General features: G+C 48.2%; 1 protein-coding gene across 1 annotated transcript; it reads right to left on the bottom strand.

Moving 5' to 3' along the window:
• Nucleotides 1–4,965: 4,965 nt before the first annotated feature.
• On the bottom strand, nucleotides 4,966–6,784 carry LOC119373439 (uncharacterized). The gene is made up of 2 exons (XM_037643462.2): nucleotides 6,509–6,784; nucleotides 4,966–5,321 (listed from the first exon to the last, which is right to left on the bottom strand). Exons 1-2 carry the CDS (start codon nucleotides 6,689–6,691, stop codon nucleotides 5,100–5,102), a joined length of 405 nt encoding a protein of 134 aa, XP_037499390.1. The 5' UTR covers nucleotides 6,692–6,784; the 3' UTR covers nucleotides 4,966–5,099.
• Between the last annotated feature and the right edge of the window lie 7,326 nt (nucleotides 6,785–14,110).

Below are 14,110 nucleotides of genomic sequence, written 5' to 3'. Positions count from 1 at the left end.
ATACATGATCCAATGAATACATGGCAGCGCTGCAGGTCCGAGATGATAATGATAAAATGATAAAGTCCAAGATATTGATAACGAGGGATGCATGACGCTGCCCCACGGATCTGAACAGAACAGAACAAAAAGTTACCTCATCTGACATCCGTCGTGAGGCACCACCTAAAGGGTACTCTCCCCCACGAACGCAAAGCAGACGCGAAGGCGAGCCGACAAGGGAGAGTAGGAGAGGGCTAGAGGAGAGGGTGGTGAATGGCTGGATCGGGCGCATCTGGCTGGCATTGAAAAATAGAGGAGGCGCTGCTGTGGCGGGTAACAGAAATGTAAGTATTTCAAGTCAGTTCTGCGGAATCCCGCAGGGCGGCGGAAGGGTTAAGAAAGGTAAATTCACATTCAGTGTCCATGGGCTTCGAGTTCTCGATGAGTTACCTCGTGCTTGGAGTTCTCGATGAATTCGCCCTCGCGCTGCCACTAGCTAGCTTCCTGGTTAGCTCAACTGGTAGAGCGACTGCCCTGGCCGGCCGTCGCGATGTTGTCGCACTCAACGACGGGCGGGTCGCGGCTACCGATTTTTGCAGATGTACGACGCAACGAGCCTTTGTACGAGTCTGTTGACGTAAAAGACCGACAAGGAGCAAGCCGGGCGACCACTGCCGACAATGAAAAACTTTGAACAATGAAAACTTTGAGCATTGCGTGTGTGACGAAGGGCGTCGCGTTCGCCTGCTGTGGACTTCTGTCAGTCGCCAGTGTTTCACATGCCGCGATGACAGCAAAGTCGCTTCGTTCGGTTTAATTTCACATGTGCTGCGAATGGTCTGCGACTGGCGCGGCGAGCAAATTGCTTGCTGCCGTTCTTTGTGGCAGGCACTGCACAATTTTTCAGACGAATGTAGAAATCTGTGCGTTATGATATATTAAGTTTTCATGAACGGTAACGAACAGCATGCGTGCTCTGCCATTTATAAACACTTTGCATACATGCATACAAAGAACTTTATTGGAGTCCCGAGAGACAAGATTAAAGGAGGCCAAGAGACCTCCCCAGTCAAGTCGGTGGCTCCACCCATGTCGGCACCTGGAGATGACTCGGCGACGACGAGCCTTCTGGACGGCCTGGAGTTGATGGGCAAGATCGGGATTGCGCAGTGGCTCATCTCAGCTGACCGCACCGTGTAGAGTGGAGCCCACGTTAAATGGGCACAGCTAGAGCATATAGTCGAAGGAGCAGGTTTCGTACCAGGCATAACACGATTGTGGAAAATCGGGAAACACTTGTCCAAGGAAGAGGAGGAATAAACTTTATTATCAACCCGCAATTTAACTTGTCCATTCTAAATTTATTTACACGTCGGCACAATTTTAACGGCTCGTCCGGCTTGGCGGGTACGTCACGGTTGCGGATACGTCCGACGTAGTACCTTCAGCTTTTGGGATTCCGCTACGTCCGACGTACCTTTAGCTTTTGGGATTCGGGTACGTCCGACGTATTTGTAGACTCTCGGTTCCGCGTAAGTCGGATGTACCTTTAGCTTTTGAAATTCGGGTACGTCCGACGTACCTTTAGACACAGCGTTCTTTTTCGCGGCGATGGGGGCTCTAGCCCGGCTCTTTACAGCGAAAGCTGTTATGAGATCACTTCAGCGGCCGTTTTTGGCGCCGTAGTTGTCCGCCGCCGCCGCCGCCGCCGCCGCCAGTGTCCGTAACCACTATCGCTCGAAATAAGAAAAAAAAAAACGAAATAAGAAAAAAATTCCAGGATGGAACGAGGTTCGACCCTGGGCCCTCTGCGTGGGAGCCCAGTATTCAACCTCTGAGCCATGCCGGTGCTTGAAACCGCTGTGCAAGAAGGTCCTATACAGGCTTCATGTCGGGAAGGAACCACATTAGCATATGCAATATAGCGTGGTAGAAGAGTAAAATAAGCACCAAGCGTCGCACAACGCGAATTCTGTAACCAGGCGTCACACAATGCGAATTGCGTAACGAGTAGGTTGTTGAATGCTTCCAACCCCTTACAAAGGGCTCCGCCATAATGCTTCATCGTCATCAGGCACAGCATCAACAAAGCACATAATGCCTTACATGCGTTTAGCAGGTACCACGGCTCTCCGTAGAATGACGAAAAATGGCATAGTGCCTGCTTCCCTACTTCTCAAAAATTACATTGATTTATAGCGTAGTGGCTTCCTCGCAAGTGCACTAGTATTGGTTGCCAAGGAAGCCCAAAAGCGCATGATCCATTTCCTCGGGGTCTCAGTACAGTTCTTCGCCCCCCCCCCCTCGCGCTCCCACGTCAGCATATGTTATACAGCATGGCGGGAGAGGGAAATAACGACCGGGCGTCACCAAATGCAAAGTGCATAACTGGTGTGCCGTTTAAAGCTTTCCAACCCATTACAAATGGCTGAGCCATAATTCTTCATCGTCATCAGTCGTCGCGTCAACAAAGTGCACATAATGCCTTACAGACGTGTAGCTGGTGCCTCGCTTCTCCGCAGAATGACGAATAAAGGCTTAGTAGGTGCTTCCCAACTTCACAAAAATTTTGATTTATAGCGTAGTGGGTACCTTGCTTGTATTTATGGCGTAGTGGGTACTTGTATTAGTAGCCCCAAGAGAGCTTACAATCGGCTCTAGAAACGCCGCTCTTCCAGCTTTCGCTGTGACTGTGCTGCGGTATCAGCGCAGGCCTGACATTTTTTTTTTTTTTTTTCGAAACACGGCGTCGCTCAACAAACGTAGTTTGATGGCATCTCCAATGTGTTACAAATCGCCGAATGGGCTCATTTGCTTCGCGACACCTGCCGAACAAAATGCGTCAAGGAGACTCCTTCCACTACATGCCATTTATGTAGTGTTTAAGCCTGTACCATTACTATTGGCCGCGAGATCGACCTATAGGTGGCAGCACTGTCACCGCGTTAGTGTGGAGAGGCCGTCGACGGCGCATATGCAAATGCAGACAGCGGCGCTTCGTTGTGAGCGGTTTGAGCCGATTCTCGGCGAATAAAATGCGTTGATTGCAGCTTACTGGTAATATATAAGCTCTTCATTGTTGAATCGATGCACGAAGATCATCCAATGTTATTATTACTAGTGAGAGAAGCGCAATCTGCCGATAAAAGGGATGCTCGCCCTGGATGACACTCTGCGCTTACGCACTTTATGACGCTTTTGGTTGTTTTCTCTGTACGTGTTGGGCTTGTGTTCTATGTACTACGCACTGTTGTAGCACGACTGAACTACTTAAGGGTTTACTTCTTGTTCATTTGTATACCAGCCTATATTCCTGTGCAATTAGCACTGCTCGCGCAAATACGCATTTTTTTATTATTGTTCAGATCTCCATGAAATGCAGGACAGTTGATAAGCTTAGACAGGAAAGCTACGTGATCGACAGCGCTTTAGCGCCACGGAGACGTTCAACGCGTACGCACTTGTTCTTGCTCCAGTAACAGAATAAAAAGGTAAGAGTTTAGCACAGAGCTTTCATCGATTGATTACGTGCACGACAGTGATGCAACAAAGGTCTGGTTATTTTATGGAATAAGTGTTTTTTTTTAACAAATAATGTCCGCTGCCTTCCATCCACTTGTAACAACTCCACACAAACACTCAAGATAATGTAATAAAAAAGGATGAGACTGCGTGAAATTACACGACAGAAATGTACGGCACGCCGTCAGGATTAATTCTGAACATCAGGGTTCTTCAAAGCGTACCTCAATCTTAGCACACGGGTGGTTCTGCGTGAATTTTGCCCCAAGTTAAAATTGCGCGCGGCAACTCCGTTTTATCACTGCCGTGTCATTCCATTGACTGTTTTTTTTAGGGGACAGTTTGAGTACCGAAGTGTCAGACTTCCCTTGATGGAAATATTTCACTGTAGCGGGACCACGACCGTACAATAAGAGGACATCTTAAGCACAACTAAAGCTCATCGCATAACCGATGAACTACAGTGTCGCTGTTATACACCTAAAAAGAACGCGAAAGTGCATGGCCTAGAGCCTCGTTTTTCTTTACCAACGAGTCGCTAAAACGCTGCCTTCACACACTATTCAAAGCTCCTCATGTTTGGGGCTGTGCCAAGCGCACTTTAGGTTGTGCTTGAACCAGAAAGCGGCACCAACACTGAAATGATTCTGGTGAACGAAGGGTACGACAGCAATACACAGCCCTCTCGAAAGTCGCACTCACTGATCTTATTACAATGCGCATGCAGCCGAGCAAGCCCATTTGCTTCTGCACACCATGTTAGGTATACGTACAAGCAGTTAAACTCGCGCTAACATAACAGAACAAACCGCCCTTTGAGAACGTGCATGACGTACTCGCACATGCAAACAGGACGTGGCTAGCAGACGACGCAGGGAGCAATCCACACTAGGCGCGCTTCAGCCAGTAGCCGCCAGGCAGCGACTCAGCTCGATCTCGCGGCTAATAGATACAACGCGCACGCGTGTGTGTCTGTGTGCGTTTGTAACAACACACATTATTAATTAAGCACTTAGTGGTTGAAGTGTTCACTAGGGACCGGATTTCGCTATCGCGTTCAACTCTTAAAGGCGAAGCTTAAGGGTCCCCCAATTTTTGTAGTATGTCGTGCAAAAGGTACGAACTATCCTCTAAAGACTGTGATAAAAATATATGCACTGTAACATGAAACTCGAGAAACAACTTTACATGTGGATGATCTAAATTATACGTTATACACTACACGTTTTGTAAAGCCTAACGTAAATTTATATATAGGCTACATAAAATTATTCTACTGACCACAGTTTCTGTGAAGCCTAGCGTGCCTACTCGCATAGCACCATCATTGGGCAATGTAGGCTAACTGTTGGCTTATATTGGCTATGCACTCTTGAGTGACAACGTAATGCACGTGTTCTGCTATGCCTCTGACTCCATCAACTGATACTCACAATGCAGCCGTTTTTCTTTTCCCCACGAGTGTTCTTTTATTTCGATCGCAAAATGCGTACCGGCCGGCTTACGCCCATCCTTGCCTAGCATCGCGAAGAACACTGGAAGCAAGATACATAAGTAGAGGGGGGATAATTCGCTGAAGTTCGACAGGTCCCACTTCAAGCCACGCAGACACCGCCGGTGAAGGCTTTTCGGGCCTCCGTCGTGCCTCGCCAGTGGAGCCTGAAAGCACGAAACGTTGCGCCGACGTCGCTCCCCATCAGGACCACCAGCGAAGGAACCAGCACCCCCGCTGCGACCAGTCCTTGCATCCTCATCATGTCGACAAGCCACTTCAGGCCCCACGGAAAATACTCCTGTCGGTACGCCTGCTGCAAAAGCTGCAGGGAGCAGTCCAGCGCGTGGATTAGCAAAGTTGAGCATCCTGTTCGCTATATAAGATTCATATTTAACAACTTCAAAGCGTCCTAGGCGTAGCCAGGGGTGGGGTTGGGAGAGTTGAACGCCCCCTCCCCACGATCCCAAATTTTTCATTTTGAATGTTGTCACGTGGTGTGAGGGTAACGAAGGCTGCAGCAAGACTGGGAAATACATAACTCTTTACTTGGTCAAACTTGTGCCCGGCAAATGAAAAGTCAAAGTACAAACAATTCAAGCAGTAGACCAATAGCGGCGAGAATTGTCGTAGGCCGTCGAGTAACCTGATCAGCAGTAAACTGCGTCGACATTTTTTACCTGTGGCATCGAAGGTTCCAGCGTCATCGTTGGTGAGCGGGTTAGTTACAGAATAAACTGTAATGTTCGCATACTACGGTCAAGCTTATCAGAAGGTTCAAAAATAATCTGGAAGGTTCCCAGACATTCGGGCGTGCTTTGACCAAGCCACTGCAACCGCTCTGGTTACATAAAAATACAAAAAGACGCGCGTATGGCAATATGTATACAAGGTGCCTCAGCTAACTCTAGCCAGACTTTCAAATATATGCTGACGCACTCCGTGACGATGCGACCAAATGCATGTTTCTGACTATTGCATGGAGTCACGCTATTCTTTTGTGCGCTGCTTAACTGCTTAATTAAGCAAGATTCATTAACCAACTTCTGAAGCAATGAAGCTGGGCAAGAAATTCCACTGAGAATGCTCTCCAATGAGATCGGCTTGACAGTTTCTATCTTCCTACTCATTAAGTTTTAGTCTCTTTCTGCTTACTACAGAGGCCCACGAAATAGAAAAAAAGGATACCACGTGACATGCCCCCTTGTGCGCCTATGCGTGTCGTGACTGCAGCGCTCCCTTAAAAAGTCTCCGAAAAACTTTGCCAAGAAGTTCTATTTATTGACCTAAACCAGCGACAAAACCGTATATCTCTGTAGTAAAATCAACACTTTTAAGCACGCGAAAGCGCTTCACGTCACAGATATAAGAAAATGTAGTTTGAGAACACGTATTTTGCATTTATGTATAGTTTCCTACTGTGCCACAATGAAGAAGGTAAAAGTTGGGCAGACCAGCCGTTGCCTGAATGATCGGCTCAGAGATCATAGCAAAAAAAAAAAAAAAACTCACCATGGTACCGGCGCGCACCATGTAAATACAAGCGAAGCAAGATGCCAGTAGGATCGCCACGTTGGTCACCAGAAGAAGGAACAGAACGTTCCCCTTTTGCTTCTTCGCAAAGCTCGCCTTTGCCGCCATCCGAGAGAGAGAGCTCGTGGCGAAGGACAATGCGGCCGGACACAGTATCGCCATCGTGAAGTATTCAGAACAGAACCACAGGTCCTCTGAAGTGTTGCTCTGAACATGTCCACAGAACGTCGCAGCTGCTGTCAGGATATGGAAGGCCTGCGTGTAAAGCGGCATCCATTGAACAGGAAGAATATGGCAGTCCACCGAAACATTCGGTATTGAATAAAAACAACGTTGCTATTACTAAAGCAGGTACCCAATGTCATTACGAATCATTTGGCCAAGCGTGCCAATATTATTCAGTGCTAACCAGCGCTTGTAGTGTGCAAACAGTAGAATCTCGATGGTACGATCACGGATCCTATGAACTTCGGGGTGATACGAATTTTTGTGTGGTTCCGGCCGAGCCCCATTAGCCAAAAATGATCTAGAATCGGGTTGTTGTGGAGCAATGTTCATCCCGCAACGTTTGATACGAACGTAGTACGCTGACCCCGCAGATAAGAATAGGTGCGCCCGGTGCCCTCGCAAGTCGCGGCCATCACGCGCAGGCGCTACGAACTGTAACGCGAGCATGAACGCCGCGCCACACCTCCGGTTTGGCTTGTTTACAGCAACGTCCATCAGCTATTCGTAACTTCCCAGATAGTAGGCGCGAATCTTGGAGGCCTCAGTGCACCTTCGCTTTGATATAGATCACACACTTTGTTGGCTTCGCACATTTCTTTAACAGCGAAGGTGTTGTAGATCGGAGTAAAATGACGTGATCAAAAGCTATCATCATCATAAACGGCACGCGCTCTCATCGCCCGCTTCTTTCTCTTCTACTTCGCTCCCAGAACACGTGTGCCGATTTCTCCGGCGTGGCGTGTAATAACACTGATGGTTGAGAGTATAGTGTACTAGAATAATTTCCTAGTGACGCGTCTGAGAAGGAGCGCGCGTGCCCGTTTGTGTAGACGCCACCAGGCGCCGCCACTGCGCCTTTTTCTAGTTGACCGGTCGCTCTCTCCCCCGCTGCGTTTAACGCTCTCCTTCTCCGCGTTTGTAGGCGTTCCTTAAGCACCGGACTCTTTGATTGCTGCGCAGAAAGGCTGCATTTACTATAGTATAGTGTAAAGAAATTTTGTGAAAACCACAGCAACATACTAGTATCGACAACGTCGTCTGCTAGCGTAAATGCCGCAGACCGGCGTATTCATTGCAGTTCGGGACATCGCCTGCAGCAGTATCTATTCGCACTTTTTTACAGCGAAAGCTGTTATGAGATCATTTCACCGGCCGTTTTTGGCGCCGCCGCCGCCGCCGCCGCTGTCCGTAACCAGTATCGCTCGAAATAAGAAAAAAAAACGAAATAAAAAAATTCCAGGATGGAACGAGGTTCAAACCTGGGCCCTCTGCGTGGGAGCCCAGTATTCAACCTCTGAGCCACGCCGGTGCTTGAAACTGCTGCGCAAAAAGGTCCTATACAGGCCTCATGTCAAGAAGGAACCACATTAGCATATGCAATATAGCGTGGTAGAAGAGTAAAATAAGCACCAAGTGTCGCACAACGCGAATTCTGTAACCAGGCGTCACACAATGCGAATTGCACAACGAGTAGGTTGTTGAATGCTTCCAACCCATTACAAAGGACTCTGCCATAATTCTTCATCGTCATCAGGCACAGCATCAACAAAGTGCGCATAATGTTTTACATGGGTTTAGCAGGTACCAACGCTCTCCGTAGAATGACGAAAAATGGCACAGTGCCTGCTGCCCTACTTCTCATAAATTACAATGATTTATAGCGTAGTGGGTTCCTCGCAAGTGCACTCGTATTGGTTGCCAAGGAAGCCCATAAGCGCATGATCCACTTCCTCGGGTTCTCAATAAAATTACAATGATTTATAGCGTAGTGGGTTCCTCGCAAGTGCACTTGTATTGGTTTCAAGGAAGCCCATAAGCGCATGATCCATTTCCTCGGGGTCTCCGTAAAGTTCTTCGCCCCCCCCCCCCCCGGTCTCTCTCCCACGTCAACGTATGTTATACAGCATGACGGGAGAGGGAAATAGCAACCGGGCGCCACCCAATGCAAATTACATAAATGGTGGGCCGTTTACAGATTCCAACCCATTACAAAGGGTTGAGCCATAATTCTTCATCGTCATCAGTCGTCGCGTCAACAAAGTGCACACAATGCCTTACAGACGTGTAGCTGGTGCCTCGCTTCTCCGCAGAATGACGAATAATGGCTTAGTAGGTGCTTCCCAACTTCACAAAAATTGTGATTTGTGATGTAGTGGGTACCTTTGTAGTGTACTTGTATTGTAGCCCCAAGAGAGCTTAACGGGCTCTAGAAACGCCGCTCTTCCAGCTTTCGCTGTGACTGTGCTGCGGTTTCAGCGCAGGCCTGGCGTTTTTATCATCCATTTGCACAAACCCATCATATGAGAAACTCTGCATGTTTTGCTTCTATTGCGCAATATCTAGCACAACATTTAAATCGCATGCTCATCGCAAACTACACAAAAGTGCTCAGCAACGTCTACGCTGCGTTGCTATGTCAGAAGGCGTACGATGAAATAACGGCCTCGACGGACGCATATTGATGGTGGTAAACTTTTCGTGATTTATCCTCGGTTACAGAGACGCAGCTAAACAAGATTATTCCGGCGTTTCCGTACCTCATTTTACGGCATGCAATGAGACGTACTATACTCGCGGACAACTTTTCTTGGCAATGAAGGGAAAGCTACGGGGGCGGAGTTTCTGCACATGTACTCCTACGCGAAGTAGTCCGGTATGGCGCGCGTTTCGCACCCCTGTGCAAAGTGATGGCTACGCGCAGTCAGCGTTGCATATCGACGCAGACGCCGCTTGGCGTTTGAGGTACACGTAAAAGGCGCCACTTTCTCACGCCTTCAAAAACGCAAAGTGACAACGTGTAAAGCAAAACAAATGAAAATATCTCGCTGGTGTGAGCTGCGTCCTGTCTGAAAGGGGCACATGTAGAAAATAAAGGAGTATTTTTGATACCTCATGCAGAAAATACGGACACAATTGTGGGACTACATTCACGAGCGGTAGGATATTCGCGATTTGGCTCTGTAGCCTTCGCTTCATTGCCAAGAAAAGTTGTCCGCGAGTATACATGGAAGCATCCCACATGTAAGCGTCCGGAGAAAAAAAAGTCATCCACCATTTTTTTTTTTCACAAGAACTACGACGTTGAACGTAGCGTCGCAGGGGACGCGCACGAGGCAAGCAGCTGCAAAGCGCGTCTGAACCGGCCCAAACCGGCGGGAACTGGCTCCGCGACTAGAAAAAAGCGCTGCAACGCCACCAGTGGCGTCTACTTCAACCGGCCTGTTGTCCCTGCCTCCTGGACGCGTCACTAGGAAATTATTGTAGTACACTATAGTTGAGAGGAAGTGTACAGAGAAAGAGAAAGAAAAAAGAGAGAAAGAAAGAGAGAGACAAAAATTAAGATATAAAGAAAAAAATGAGTCAAATTCTTCTCGAAATAAATTCTTCACAACACGCGATTCGAACTCGCGTACCTTCGATCCGAAGGCGAGCGTCCTAACCACTCGGCTATCCAGGCACGCTAGCAGAGCATAGCATAGCCTTGTATTGTATTGTGTCGCAAGGGGCTGGAAACAGAAAGTGAGCGTGAGGAGGAGAAATGTGATGGTGAGGAGGAGGGGAGAGTAAAGCATAGCACAGAAAGAATGAGAAAGAGAGAGGAAGAAAGAGAGAGAGAGAGAGGAGATAAACGAAAGATAGAGAAGGAAATAGAGTGCGAGATAGAGAGACAGAAAGGGATGAAAGAGGAAGAGAGAGAGAAAGAGCAAGCAAGAGATGGAAATAGAGAGAAATAAATTGAAATAAACAAAGAAAAAAGACATAGAAAGAACACAGAGCAGAGAAGAAGAAAGAAATAGAGGAAGAAAAAAACAAAATTTGCAAAACTTAACAAAACAGCAAAACTCAGGACTGCGTAGTGCCCATCAGCCCCGCTGTCTCTTTAGCAATGCGCCTTTATGCAAACTGCACTAACTTTTTTTGTTTTTTTCTTGCGAGACGTTGGTGTGTGCTGTTGCAACCAAGGCCGTGCTGTTGTTTTTATGCCTGCTTTCCACGCCGAAGCAAGCCATATGTCGCAATTGGACATTCTACTAGAGGTGAAGGAGTACCCAAAGCGGAAGCGGGCGTACTTGGCAAAGGAGCTACGTATCGCAATGTGAACGAGCACGACTGTTGGGGAACGCATACCTGCCAGCTCTTTACCCCTTTGTCCGAAAGACCACCCAATTTTGAGCAGTCCATCCGCTTCTCCACGGTAAGAAAATAATAACAACAAAATACGGCGGCTACAAAATTTTCTGGCCTTGCTATATGACATGCGCACCGCTCAAGTTACTTTATCCGCATTACACTTGTCTCATGCGAAAAAGCATACTAAGATTGGGAATGGGCTACTGGATATCTCGAGAAAAAGCACATTTCCTCTGCTGTGATGGCCCGCTGAAACTGCGTGTTCGTATAAAACGCCGTATTCGTCGAATTTCGGCTTGCATTGACCATGTCAGCCGTGCAAAGAAAGATTACTTGGCTATCCTTGGGTTAGCGACCTTTTATGATCCGTTAATCTCTTACTAACACAACTCGTCAGAGTGATCACAGTGACTATGACCGGTTATTTCGCGACATCTGCTCAGCTGCGCCTCTACGTGAGCGTGGAAGCGCACTTGATTTGATCAATTATCGAATGATTACTTTGGCACTTATACCACAGATAGATGTATAGTATCTACTTCATATGTTTCCTATATTACTTTTCCTGCCAACGACGTGTTGAGGACGATACTTCGACTATATTTGCGCTTGTGTGAGTGGAGACACAAATCGTCGAAAAAAACATCGCTGGAACTCGTTTTCTTCATGACGAAGACAATATCAACTCGCCGGAACGTTCGCTCCATCTACATTCTTCACTCGGCAACTTCTCTTGACATTAAGGAGCACTGACATCAAATTTACGCATGTCAAGATTTTCGCGTCCACGAGTAGTTTTCTACCCCATGGTAACGATTCGCGACCGAAAATACAACTGAGGGACGAATAGCTATCTGTTTTATTGATTTATATCACCGGTATCTAGCACGATTCAAAACGGCCTGCAAGCCCGCCATTTTTTAGCGCTGGCAGCGCTCCCTCGCGGTCAACTCCAGACCGCGCCCCACTTTACCACTTGTCCACAGAAAGGAGTGACGTGAGGATCAGCTGCTCAGCGCTCAGCTAACATTTCGTATGCTAGGCGCGCACGTTCAGTCATGCCTTGTCACCAGCGTCGCCGTCGTCAAAAGTATCGACTTGTGTTGAAGACGACATTCTGGAACTTAGAATCACCGCGATACGCGACGTCGCGAATCATTTTCGCTTCGACCCTTTGCAAAACAGCGATTTAGAAATGGACGCTGTTCCAAGCAGCAACGAGGAGGTGCCCGGGGATGCACGCTTGGGCCATACTCGCTGGTGTGTGTCAATTAGCTATATCAGAGAATTTTAGCGTGCACGGCACTCCGGTATACGCAGAGGGGTCTATGGAATATCGGCATAGCGAATGCACACCAGCGGAGAAATAGAATACGATAGGTTTCTACAATAACAATTCTGTGCTTGCCAGGTTCTTCTTTGCGCCGCCAGATGGCCCCACCTATCCGGCCTCTCACGGTTACGGCTGCAGTAACCCGGTATTACGCCAGCGCAAGGAAGTCCACGGACGAACTAACATTCACTATTAACGCTACATGCGTGTTACTTGTTAGCGATGTTATTTATCTATAGGCTACTCCACTTTGATAGCTTGTGGTCGTGTTGGCGTGTACCGTACGTGTAATGAAACGCCACGCACTTTCCGCTTTTTCCGCGCCTCGACGAGCAGGTCAGCACTACGCAGCGGTTCCCCGACATGCTGGCACGTAGTCGCTCCGATTGATTGCACTCGCGCTGTGGAGCACACGACAAATTAGTCGATGCGACATGATGAATCGCAAGCACGGATCGGGACAGCAAGGAGAGCCACTGGCTGGGAGTGAGAGCGTCGCCTGGCGTCGGCACCACAATAAGTACACTCAGATCGGCGACGCCACTGTTACTAGCGTATCGTCACTCAGGATGGTATTTGCGGAATGTATCACACCTTACACGTAGCACTAGTGTCGATGTCGCAGCGTGATCAATCTTCCGTTGAGCTTTTGTACGCTGTTTGCCCTCGAAATAAAATTACTTCCACGCGACGGACGCCATTCAAATTTGGCCAAGAAGACCTATGCATACCGAGCAATCGAACGAATGGCACATCTCGACTTTAAAATTTGATGTCAGTGCTCCTTCAACCCCTCTTGCCCCGATCAAATAAATGGCCAGCAGCACATAACCATCAACAACTAAAACTGGATCGCGTGTCAACTCACAGCATTGACGAAGTTGGGGCCGCAGAGGACGTATTTACGAAAGTTATCCCAGAAGGCGTCGCCCTTGTGAACGCCGTCCAACGCCGAGCAACACCACCGCAAGAACCTTCCTGTAACTTGGCCGCTCTCCTGTCCTTCGACCGCGTTCGAAATGCTTTCCCTCTCACCTCTCGCGTCGCCATCTTTCACCTTGAGAAGCTTGAGAAGCAGTTCGTTCACTCCGTCGTCGCCATCTTGATGAGAGACCCACAATTCGCCGGCCGCTAGCTCCACGGTGTCCGTCTGTCGGTAGCCTGACGCGGCCATGACCCGAGCTTCCCGTGTCCCTACGAGACTCCAGGACTTGTCGACTGCGCTGTTTCGTCCCTTATGGAGGGAGACGATGGTCGGCTCCATATCCCCGACGTAGACCGTGAAGATCAGCGGGCGTCCGCGCGCGTGCTTGCTCGCCGAGTGTTGATGAGGGTGATGATGGTGCTGCTGCCCGTGATGATGCCTGTAACACCTACCCTCTCAAAATCATTAGAAAAGTATCAGCAAAGCTAACTTTTTCCTTAAAAATTACGATTTATGAGAAATTTGGGACATCGAATTGAATACAGTGTACTAGAATAATTTCCTAGTAACGCGTCCAGGAGGGAGGGACCATAGAGTTTCCTAGAATACTTACTAGAGGGAACTCTGGCGCTAGTGTCTATGGGAGCTGCAACGCATGACGCTTCAGCCAGCATGGGAATGATGGGTAGTACACAAATTTGTCTAAACTTCGTTCTTTCGGCTCCGTTTGGCTCCGCGTCGGCTGCACCTGCTTTGTCGCAAAACGAAGTTCAGCAAAAGTCAGCAGTTCTACTTCACCACTTTAACTTCTTTAGGCTTACCAAATCAAAGCTGGTCACGAAGTTCACAACGGTCCATTCTTTTATCCGAAACGAACGCCAAAATACAGCAATAAACAAAGCCACAAGTACGTTTGAAGCCGCAAGCACGAAGACTAGGCAAATTTGTGTACTACCCATCATTC

Source organism: Rhipicephalus sanguineus, chromosome 11 (assembly GCF_013339695.2).
Source record: "Rhipicephalus sanguineus isolate Rsan-2018 chromosome 11, BIME_Rsan_1.4, whole genome shotgun sequence".
Lineage (NCBI taxonomy): Eukaryota > Metazoa > Arthropoda > Arachnida > Ixodida > Ixodidae > Rhipicephalus > Rhipicephalus sanguineus.
This window is presented reverse-complemented; position numbering and strand designations above follow the sequence as displayed.

What these genes read in the sequence shown, in the direction of transcription:
- LOC119373439 (XM_037643462.2), bottom strand. Translation starts at nt 6,691, where the DNA reads ATGGCGATACTGTGTCCGGCCGCATTGTCCTTCGCCACGAGCTCTCTC. An exon ending in TGGTGCGCGCCGGTACCATG is followed by an intron (nt 5,322 to 6,508) that starts GTGAGTTTTTTT and finishes TGCTCCCTGCAG; the next exon opens with CTTTTGCAGCAGGCGTACCG.